The following is a 10,710-nucleotide window of genomic DNA, read 5'->3' on the forward strand; positions in this document are numbered from 1 at the left end:
AAGGATTTTTAGTTGGAGGTCTTCAAGTTTACTATATTTCAAGAGCATCTTTTTCAACTTCATGGCTGGACCTGGGTCATGCTGCCTCAGGTTTTGCTTTAAAAAAAACCACTTGCAATAGATTTTCTCCATACAGTGTAGTTTCATAGAACTAAAAACAAGTCAGGCATCCAACTAAATGTGAAAATTTGCAATGGCTTACAAGGCGTAGAGAGGGGGAACCCCAAAGCTAAGCCATTTCCTATATTGACTAAAAGCCTAATTTGAAAAAACAAAAGTTAAAACTTATGGAGCATGTTTAAAGGTCTTCATCAAAAAAAGACTTAAAAAAAAAAATACCCCCTCCCAAGCCCCAGATTGCCATTGGTAAACAACAGCTTTTTCTAATGGCCTTTAAGTGTCACACATGCTTAAAAAAAAAAAAATCCAAGTGTTGAATTTGGAGAACTTCTACCAGGATATTGAACATTTGCTGTTTCCAAAGGTTTTTAAGCTAGAAGGCATTTCCATTGCCATTTAGTACAGCACGTTTCACTGTACTACGAGGAAGGTAAGTGTTCAATTTCGACTTAGACGGAAAAACTAGTTTGCTTTGCTTACCATCTTTGCTGTTTCACAGGCATTTGGTGCTTTATATCTGATGTGGAATGCTGATAGATTCACTTTTTAGAAGTCATAAGCCTTTAGGAAGTTGGAGATAACTTCATTGCTTATCTATTTTCTCCTTTGCAATCAAGCTGTTCCTTTAAAAGTGAGACACTACAGAGTTGCAAAAATTTGAAACAGTAAGAGCAAGCATCGTTTGCAGCTTCATGGTTGGTTTTGGCCAAACTTTTTATTTAGTATTCTGTAGTTGTTTAACACACACTTAAATGGTCTTACTGGGGGAGGGGGAAGGGGAGGTTCTTGCAGATTCCCAAGGAAATGTCAGAAAGGCAAAATGTGGCCAGCATTATCCATTTGCTTTGGGGGGTTCACTGGGTGAATAGTACTTTCCTTACACAGGCATCTGATCTCAGGTTTTGCATACTGAGAACATGGAGATTTCAGTTTGAAGACATCCTGAAATCCTAGGAGTAGCTAGCACACCCCGACCACCCTCTGAGAGCTAACCTGTTGGAACAGGCAGGAGGTGTGATCTCTCAACGGAGATCATGGACATCTAGGTGGCTAGATGTTTGCGGAAGATCGTAAAGAAATGCTTGCCTCATTTACTGGGGGAAAAAAAAATCAGATAGGATTTGGCCTTTAAGGGAAACTTTTACTTGGAAAATTACAACACTAATACAACAAGTCAAGTCTTACACATTTAACATTTGCTTGTTAAAAGCAATGTCATTAAATCAAATAAAATTAAACATGTTTTACTTTTTCCTCACAAGAACATAAAAATTATGGAAGGGGAACTTAACAGGAAACTTAAAAAAAAAAGTAACACAATTTTTCCTTTTAGTAGTCCTTGGGTAGTTATGACAGAATAGTTTCCATTTTGTTTGTTTCTTTGAACAGGGATTTTGGTCCAAAGTTTTGTTTGTCTCTAGTATCTGCTTCTGCCTCCCCCTCTATCAGATCGGTTTCCTCCACGGCCACCACCTCTTGGTGCTCCGCGGCTTGAACTGCTGTAGGAATCACGTGGAGGAGGGTACCCCCTTTCCATAGAAGGAGGAAGCCCTCTTTCTTGTCTGCCAACCCGATCACGACCACTTGAGTAGAGATCACTTCGGCTGCTTGAGTAACTGTCTCGACTTCCACCATATCCGTCACGTGAGCTGCTGTAATCATCATAGCGACTGCTTCCACCATAAGATGGCGGGGGCCCTCGTGTAGGTGGAGCACTACGTGAGTTACCTGCAGGGTCAATGGTCAGGTAATATGGCAACACTATAAATTGTATATATACAACATTTAAATTTGAATTTACAGAATTCTTGTATTAAAAGTTTACTTTCTCTACTGGGAGGTTTTAAACTCTGCCATTGCTGGCCATAACAGGGATTTGCTCATCCGCTGAGACACGGAAATGGATCGATTTTAATGTTTGTTTGAAAAGACTGAAGACGGTGTGTATTTCAAGAGGATATTCCAGACAGCTTGTTATTTTATAGTAGACACTCAGCCACTTTCCAGTGATAAGTTGCAATTTTGAACTGTCGACTTTCCTTCATATTGCAATGGTAAACATTTGATCTTGTTAATAAAAATTTTAAATTGTATTTTCACTGTTGGGGGAAAACACATAAGGCTGCCAATTTAAGCAAGCAAAATCCCCTCCAAAGCAAGCAAACAGCCTCAAAAAAAGGAAAGAAAAAAGAAACTTAGAAGAAACAAAAGCCCCTCACAAAACTAGGAAAAGCCCAGCTGATGTTACCCCTTTAAGAGCAAGCAAACGTCCCTTTAAAAGCAAGCACCACACAGCCTAATAAACTGGCTCATGAACCTTAAAACTCAAGCTGATAGGAAAGCCCCTTAACCAGGTATCTTACCATAGCTCTCATAGGAATCTCGATAGGAGCCTCCGCTCGGATGATCTGAATAGTCCCGATCACGACCATAGCCATCTCTGTCACTAGATACAAGAGAAATCTAATTGAACTCCCTGCTCATCAGCACTTGTAGCCTTTGAAGAACAAGGCAGCCGGGCACTCACCTATAGCCTCTGGATGGATAGTCGTCACGTGAACTGGAATGACCATAATCACGGTAAGTATAGTCTCTTGGTGGGGGTGCGTAATCTCGGGTATCACGGGAACTTGGGTAATCTCTGCTGGAATAGCTACGGAAGCAAAAGCAATCTGGTCAAGGCTCTGAGTGAGCCACCCACCTCAGCCTTGGAGGCTGAAGCTGCCCCCGCGCTGTTCTGTTACCTGTCTTTCGTGGAGTATCCATCATCTCTGGGTGACAAATACACATCTCTGCGAGAGGGCAGGGGTTCCCTTCGAGGCGGGCCGCCGTAACTGTCTCTTCCACGTGATACAGGAGCTTAAGCAAAGAACATGCAACCATTTACAAAATCCAGCCAAGGAAAAAAGCCTGGTTCTGTCAAATACACTAAAGGCAAATTCCTACCACCTGCTGATGTCCAACGACTTCATTTTACTTAGCCCAAATCACCTGAGTTTTAAGCAGCCCGTCTGAAATTTACCTTAACCGTACCGTGGTGACATAGGCAGACAGCACCTACCTCTTCCTCCCATTCCACTGCTGCTGCGGACTGGTCCTGAAGGGGCAGATCTTTTCGGAGGAGGACCCCCACTTCGGGGCGGTGGGCCTCGTTTGACTGGCAGTGGGCCTCTGGAAGAGCTCATGTTAAAGTTCATGGAGTAGCCACCGTCATCTACATTGGGATAAAAGAACACAGTAGGAATCGCACAAGTGCTTAAGAATATGAACATCACCTTTTCTGCCAATTTGGGAGTCCAGCTCCACTTTTCAGCTGTACAATCCAGCCGCACAGACTAGGAGAATACAAAGTCAATGCCCTTGAAAGTATTTTATAGAAAACAAATGTTTCATCTTCATGCACCCAATACGTAAAACAAAAATCCCACTTTATTTTTCCTACAGAAAGAACCCCTGAAGAATGAGAACTTTATTCACCATTTAAATTAACGCTGGGTTAACTTGGGACACTGTTTCCCTTAGTCGCAACTACATAAGATGACCAACTGTCACTCACAAAGGCCTTTGCACAAGGACCTAGCGCCACCCGTACAGACACTAACACCCCAAGATCCACCAGTCCTTACCCATGTGCCCTCCTCGTGACGGAGGGCCCCTAGTTCCTCCACTTCCACCTCTTCCTCCTCGAAGACCTCTAGGAGGGCCTCTGCTTCGTGGAGGCGGGGGTGGTCCACGTCTGCCACTTTCAAATGATGGTTTGGTAGCCTGTTCCACCTTGATGGCTTTTCCATCCAAGGACTTTAAGAGAAAAATAAATCATTTACTGATATCAAGCTTTTAAAACAACTGCAGACACACTGTTGCTCTGTGACAATTGCTGTGCCCACCAATTAGACTACAAGAACCAGCAACATAATGGTCCTTTTTTCTATTTACTTAAAGCCTGTATTCAAAGAGCAGCAACCAAGCATCGAAATCAAAGGATGAGGTCCTAGGAGGGGGTGGTGCGGGTTAGTCCAAGCCGGGATGGTGCGTTATTAGCTTGCTGTCAAAATGTGATAATAGGGCCCAGCAGCATGGCCTAGCAGCTAGAGTCCTTGCCTTGAACGCCCCGGGATCCCATATGGGCACCACTTCTAATCCCAGCAGCCCATCCAGCTCCCTGCTTGTGGCCTGGGAAAGCAGTCGAGGACAGCCCAATGCCTTGGGTTCCTACACCCACGTGGGAGACCCGGAAGAGGTTCCAGGTTCCCGGCTTCGGATCGGCGCAGCACCAGCCATTGCACTCAATTGGGGAGTGAATCATCGGATGGAAGATCTTCCTCTCTGTCTCTCCTCCTCTTTTGTATATCTGACTTTGTAATAAAAATAAATAAATCTTTTTAAAAAAAGGTCATAATAGTCATTTAAACTACAGTTTATGGATTCCAAAAATCATACAATGTGTAAATTCTGGCTGTAAAATGTGAATTACTGAACAGACTTAAAAATTCCAGAGGTTCTCTGGCCCTGACCCAGCCAGGCCCTATTTTTGCCTCAGGAAACAGCACGCACAGCACAATCTCACCTTGCCATTCATGTCTCTGGCAGCATCCTTAGCATCTGCTGGGCTTTCGAAGGTGACAAAGGCAAAACCTCTTGACTTGTTGGTTTCCCGGTCTTTCATCAAGAGTACTAAAAAGTAGTTTTCAGAAAAGCATTACTCTAGGTCCGACTAAAATAAGCAAATCAAATGTGTACACGAGAAAAGCTCAGAACTTCTTAGAGGACAAAGTCTCATCTCAGATGATCAACGCAATCGGATGCATCACAGCTCATCTCGCAAGGGTAACAAGTCAGCACAGACTTCCAGATAACTCACCCTCCACGATCCTTCCATATTTGCCAAACACCGCTTCGAGGGCTTTCTCATTTGTTTCTGTATTAAGCCCACCGATGAAGAGCTTTCCTGGGCGATCTGCTTCAACCATTTTTTTTTTTTACCCCAGTGATTCTGTTGAGAAAGGTCAAGCGTTATCCCCTGGATAAAGTTCAAGTTTATTGGATGCATCTGGTGCATCCACTCGGTAAGTTCATTACTGCTTTAACAACAAACATTGGGAAAAAAATCAGCCTCAAGCGCAGGGAGAAACTAACTTATGTTAAGCAGTTCAGTGGCAATGCAATTTACATCAGAACAGCTTCAAAAAGACCGACTTTCAACTTTGACCAACATCCTTAATCCCCGAATGCCTGCTTCGCATTCATTAGCTACTCAACACCTGAAAAAGGAAATTAACGCTAGAAACCCAGATTCAATTACTTATCGCAACCTCCCTCCCCCGCAGGATGTTTTAAGCCTACAGATCATTCAAGGTCACGAACAAACACGGGACCTAAACGCCAAGCCCGCTTCCAAGGGACCCGTCTCTCCCTCAACAGGATGCTCAGTAAGTCTAAGCAGAAATCTCAAGCCTAAGCCAAGTTACTGCTCTTCACCAGCCCCCACTCCACCGAGGCTACTGTGCGATTCAAATGCAAAGTGTCAACATTAAGTAACGGGCCGGGTCATTGAAGAGCACACTACCAATCACCCCCACGACTGCAGCAGAAGCTAATTAAAACTCGTCATTAAAACCGCGTGCGAAAGACAAAATGGCGACACTTGGATTCAGCCCAGAAAAACCGACACCCGGCAGGGCATAAACTTCTGTAAGCCCTGGCCGCGCAACTCCAAGGCTCTCCTGTCTAGAACCGCCAATGCTCAAGGAGCCCACGTAGCAGCCCACACGCCCGTCCCGCAAGCCAATGCCGTCCCAATGCAGGTACCGCGGTGGCGCGTCCCGCCCCAGCCCACAAAGCCCCGACCTCCGCCCCCGCTCCCGCCGGCCACGGCCGAAGTTTCTCAAGAGGTCCAAGAGGAAGCCACGCTCGCTACTTTGCGCTCGCTCGCACCTTCCCGGCTTTATTTAAATGGGCCGGCACGTTGGGGCTCATAAAATGGCGCCCGCCACCCTCATCCCCAGGGAAATAATCCCAACTTGAAGCGTGGGGAGAGGGTACGCAAAATGAACTGGGGACAGCCTTCACATACCGGCAGGGGCGTCGATGGTGGTAAGCTCCTCCGAGCTCCCCAGCCAGGAGTTGCTAACAGCGCAGCTCGAGCGAAGGCCGCACGCAGGAGACCACGACCGGAAAGCCGACTGCACTACTGCGCAACGAGGGCGAACAAAGGAGACAGCAAACTTTATACTGCCCGGGAACGAGGCTGAAGGACCCGGATGGAAACGAAGCTTAGAATTCGAAGCGCAAAGGGAGGGGGAAGTGGTTCCCAGCCTCTCCATTGGCTAACCTCTCCTGCCATTCACTCTTAATCCCGCCCCGTACCCGGTGTCTCCGCCTCCTGGCCCGCGCCGGTTTCTAACCGTTTTCCCTACCCCCCACCCGTTTTCCTGAAACGCACGGGGGTTTTTTGTTTGTTTGTTTTTTTGTTTTGTGTGTTTTTTTTTTCTGCGAAAGATGGTGCACGGGCTTCATTTAATAAAGAAGATTGAGTGGACGGCCTGATGGGCTGGGGAGAATTCAAAACTTTATTTTTTTACTTTACTGTTAATTGAATTCTTAAAATTACACGATGAAGGTACATTCTCGTGCTATGCCAATTCTGTAGACTTAGGAAACAATAGGTTTAAGAATTTTTCCAACAATGTCGTCAACAAGAATTTTTGATGAATGATGGAAGGGTGCATAAATGAATGTGAGATGGGGAGGGAAAAACGTACCAGACCATAAACACTTGCCAGCAGGACAATTCCTGAATACATGCTAAATCCGGGAGCTGGGCGTTGAAGATGCAACCCTGAGCAACTGGACCAAGGGGACGCGCCTGACGCTGTGAGAGTTAGACACTGCTTCTTGGCACCTTGTCCAGAACACAGGATGTACAAAGTCTCCGTTGGGTATAGGGACATCACATTGAATGGTACAGTCCCTGTCTAATCTGATATGTTGCTTGGGGAGGGGATGTAGAATTGAAAAAAAAAAAAGCTCTTTACATTTGATTTCTTTTAAAATTCGAGAAAAAAGTGAGATTCAATAAACTTATAAAATAACTGCAAGCTCTGATTGATGTCGGGGACAAAGTACAACCCCATGCTTCAGGAGGCAAAGCGAGCAGGGCTGAATTTGATTTGAGACCTCTAGGAAGGTCTGTGTGAAGAGGGGAATTTGGAAATCGGAGCTGAAAGAAGGAAAACCAATCGCCTAAGGGGTAGCTGAAGGAAAACCCTTTCAGGAAAAGAAGAGAATGTTAAGCACAAGGTGGATGGGGGATGGGGCGGAGCTCAGCAGGCACGAATCCAGGGACACAAAGGGCTCCCCCCTCCCCAGTCTAGGCATTTAAGGGACGTGAAATCAGGAGCCAAGGAAAGCCAGGCCTTTGAAGCCATTCAAAGACTGAGGATCAGTAAGTGAAGAAATACCTAGTAACAGGGCTGTGGGAGCCAGCTAGAGGGAGAGGCGGGCAGGTGGGGGGAGAGGCTTGCGTTAGGGCGGCAGCAGATGCACCAGCAGGAAGCGACAATTGCGTGCTAAGTGTGCTCAGCACGTAGCCTGGATTGCATTTGTACCTGAATCTCATGGTCCTATGGCGTTAGATGTTTGGGTCCTCATAAGATGTATGTGTTGCGATCTGAACTCCAAGTCCCATCAGGAGATGGGGCCTATGGAAAGCAAGTAGGCTGGGCAGACCAAGTAGCAGGGCAAGTCAGAGGCTACCCTCTACACACCGGGCCATTGATGGGGATGGGTCCCCAGTAGACACCAAATCTGCTGGGGCCTTGAGCTCGGATTGCCAGCCTTTAGAAGTGTGAGAAATAGGGGCCGGCACTGTGGCATAAGAGGCTAATCCTCTGGCTGCCCCTCCCCTACCTCATCCCCACTGCACTTAGAATCCAGCTGTCTGCTTCTGCCCCACCCTCCTGGGAGAGCGGCAGAGGATGGTTCAAGTCCTTGGGCCCCTGTACCCAACTGGGAAACCTGGAAGAAAGTTCAGACTCCCGGCTTCCAATGGGTCCAGTTCCAGCTGGACAGTTGCAACCACTTGGGGAGTGAACCAAGGGATGAAAGATGCTTTGCCTCTCCTGCTCTCTCTATAACACTGACTTTCAACTTAAAATAAAAAGTCTTAAAAAAAAAAAACTGAGGGCCTGGTGCAATAGCGTAGTGCTTAAAGTCCTCGCCTTGAATGCTCTGGGATCCCTTATGGGCACTGGTTCTAATCCCGGTTGCTCTGCTTCCCATCCAGCTCCCTGCTTGTGGCCTGGGAAAGCAGTCCAGGACAGCCAAAAGCCTTGGGACCCTGCACCCGCGTGGGAGACCTGCAAGAAGCTCCTGGATCCTGGTTTGGATTGGCTCGGCTCCAGCTGTTGTGGCAGCTTGGGGAGTGAACCAGTGGACAGATCTTCCTCCCTGTCTCTCCTCCTCTCTGTATATCTGCCTTTCCAATAAAAATAAATAAATTGGGCCCGGTGCGATAGCGTAATGGCTAAGGTCCTCGCCTTGAACGCATCGGGATCCCATATGGGCACCACTTCCCATCTACCTCCCTGCTTGTGGCCTGGGAAAGCAATCGAGGACAGCCCAAATCTTTGGGACCGTGCACCTGTGTGGGATACCCGGAAGAGTTCCTGGCTCCTGGCTTCGGATTGCCTCAGCTCCAGTTGTTGCGGCTGCTTAAGGAGTGAATCAATGGACAGAAGATCTTCCTCTCTATATATCTGACTTTCCAATACAAATAAATAAATCTCTTTAAAAAAACTATGAGAAATACATTTTTGTTGTTTATTAGCTAGCCGATTTATGGTAATTTTTTGTAGCAGTCTTAATGGACCAAGACAGATGGGGAAGGCATTGAGGAAATGGAAAATTGTTATGGGCGACTCTAAGCGTCTGATATTAGCAGGACAGATGGTGAGGACCATTTACCAAAACACTTGCGCAGGAGCAAGGTTGGCATGTCAGAACTGGGAAATGTGATGATCTGTGCGAAGTTGTCACCTTACAGGTGGTCACAAAAGCCACAAACATGGGTAAAAGCAGTGCAACAAAGAAAAGAGGAAATCCAAGACCAGACAACAGCAAGATGAACTGCAGGGAAACAGGCTGAACTCTTACCAGTTCATGTTGGAGTGTGGCATGAAATTTGTGAATAGTTTTTTGTTCACACAAAACATTTTTTTTCTTCTTCATAGTTCTAATTCTACTGTCCAGAGAATGATCATGTAGGCCAGGCAGCGGGGAGACAACGCTCGGGTAGTAAAAAGCCCCCAGGAGCCCTGGATCTGCCTCCGAATTGTTAACACTAACAGAAGGAACAAAGCTCCATAGGACAAGAATCTGTGCTTGCTTTTCTCCTAGCCAGATAATAACAAGCGAAGCAAAAGTCATGTCCATCTGCCTTCAGAATGAGTTATGTAAGTTACTGACTCTGGTAATATTTGGAAATTGTCCAGGGAAAAAAGAAAAAAAAAAAGCCTTAAACGCCAGGCTCAGCTAGCAGAGTGGGGGCTGGGAAGAATCACCTTAAGGAATGAGCCAGACAGGACTACAGGACCCTCCCTAGACTGGGAGTCGAAGCAACGTCTGCCCTAGAACAGAACAGAGCAGGTTCCACAATAGACGCCCTTGTCTCCCAAGTCTCAAGAGGGATATATGCATGCCTGGGGACCAGATCAGGCCGCCCTTCGCCTAAGCCCAGGAATGGAGCAGAGAGGAAGAGCCGGGACGAGGGCGACTGCACTGTGTAGGGGACAAAAAGCGGCGAGAAGAAGCTGGGGAGGGAGACAGGGGGTGATGGCGAGGGAATCCTTTGCTTTTCACCAGATTACCCTGGCTGAACCCTGGAGACTGCAGGGCGGGAGGGAAGAATGGAAAGCAGGAAGATAAATTCAGAGGCTGTTACTGATGTTATTCGCGAAAGTGGAGCATGGGCGTGCCGCCTGGCTGGGCGTCAGATTAACACGCGGTTTAGCAAAGCCTGTCTCAGGCTATTCAAAAGATATCGTTGAATCCCACCCTCCTGGTCTAGATTTTTCCCCCAGTTGCCTCTTTCCATGCAGCCCTTTGAATTATCATTAAATTATGTACTAATATTTTTCTGTTGTATTTTTTTCCCCTTTGGTTCAATGTGTCTTTACAGATGCTAGCTGAGTGATTGACTGATATACTGAATCAAGCAAAATTGCTGCTCTCCTAGATGACCTTGGGATATAGTCGGTGCTAAATGAATGCTGGTTGAAATGACTTGCAAGTTCTTCCTATTGCCCCTGGCACTTAGGGTGAAATAGGCGCATAGCACATTTTAACTGATAACTAGCGACCTTTTCTTGATTTCCAACATACCTCCAAGTGATGAACATATTTTATTTAGAACTAATAAGAAAGAAAATAATAACAAGAAGAAAGAAAATCCAAATGACTGAAATGACTGTCATGCGTTCTAGAAAAAAATTATCTTGCCTGAAGTAGAAAGGAGGAAGGGAGGGAAGAGTTTTATGTGATTAGAGTTTGGGAAACATTCCAAAAAATTCTAAGTAGCCACAGTCTAGGAGA

The 10,710-nt window shown here is 46.2% G+C and overlaps 1 protein-coding gene and 1 non-coding gene across 2 annotated transcripts; both read right to left on the bottom strand.

The window, feature by feature from the left end:
- Positions 1-815: 815 nt before the first annotated feature.
- Positions 816-6,354, bottom strand: RBMX (RNA binding motif protein X-linked). The gene is made up of 9 exons (XM_004587746.4): positions 6,194-6,354; positions 4,982-5,113; positions 4,688-4,794; positions 3,747-3,918; positions 3,182-3,334; positions 2,865-2,979; positions 2,648-2,773; positions 2,484-2,566; positions 816-1,848 (listed from the first exon to the last, which is right to left on the bottom strand). Exons 2-9 carry the CDS (start codon positions 5,088-5,090, stop codon positions 1,538-1,540), a joined length of 1,176 nt encoding a protein of 391 aa, XP_004587803.1. The 5' UTR covers positions 5,091-5,113; positions 6,194-6,354; the 3' UTR covers positions 816-1,537.
- LOC118760544 (small nucleolar RNA SNORD61) lies at positions 4,868-4,934 on the bottom strand. Its single transcript, XR_004996847.2, has one exon. It is a non-coding gene; the product is annotated as a small nucleolar RNA SNORD61 (small nucleolar RNA).
- Positions 6,355-10,710: the final 4,356 nt, after the last annotated feature.

Source organism: Ochotona princeps, chromosome X, assembly GCF_030435755.1.
Source record: "Ochotona princeps isolate mOchPri1 chromosome X, mOchPri1.hap1, whole genome shotgun sequence".
Taxonomy (NCBI): Eukaryota; Metazoa; Chordata; class Mammalia; order Lagomorpha; family Ochotonidae; genus Ochotona; species Ochotona princeps.

Coding starts and splice junctions, on each gene's coding strand:
- RBMX (XM_004587746.4), bottom strand. CDS start 5,090: ATGGTTGAAGCAGATCGCCCAGGAAAGCTCTTCATCGGTGGGCTTAAT. Junction 3,335..3,746: donor GTCACGAGGAGGGCACATGG/GTAAGGACTGGT, acceptor ATCCCAATGTAG/ATGACGGTGGCTACTCCATG. Junction 2,774..2,864: donor GGATACTCCACGAAAGACAG/GTAACAGAACAG, acceptor TTGCTTCCGTAG/CTATTCCAGCAGAGATTACC.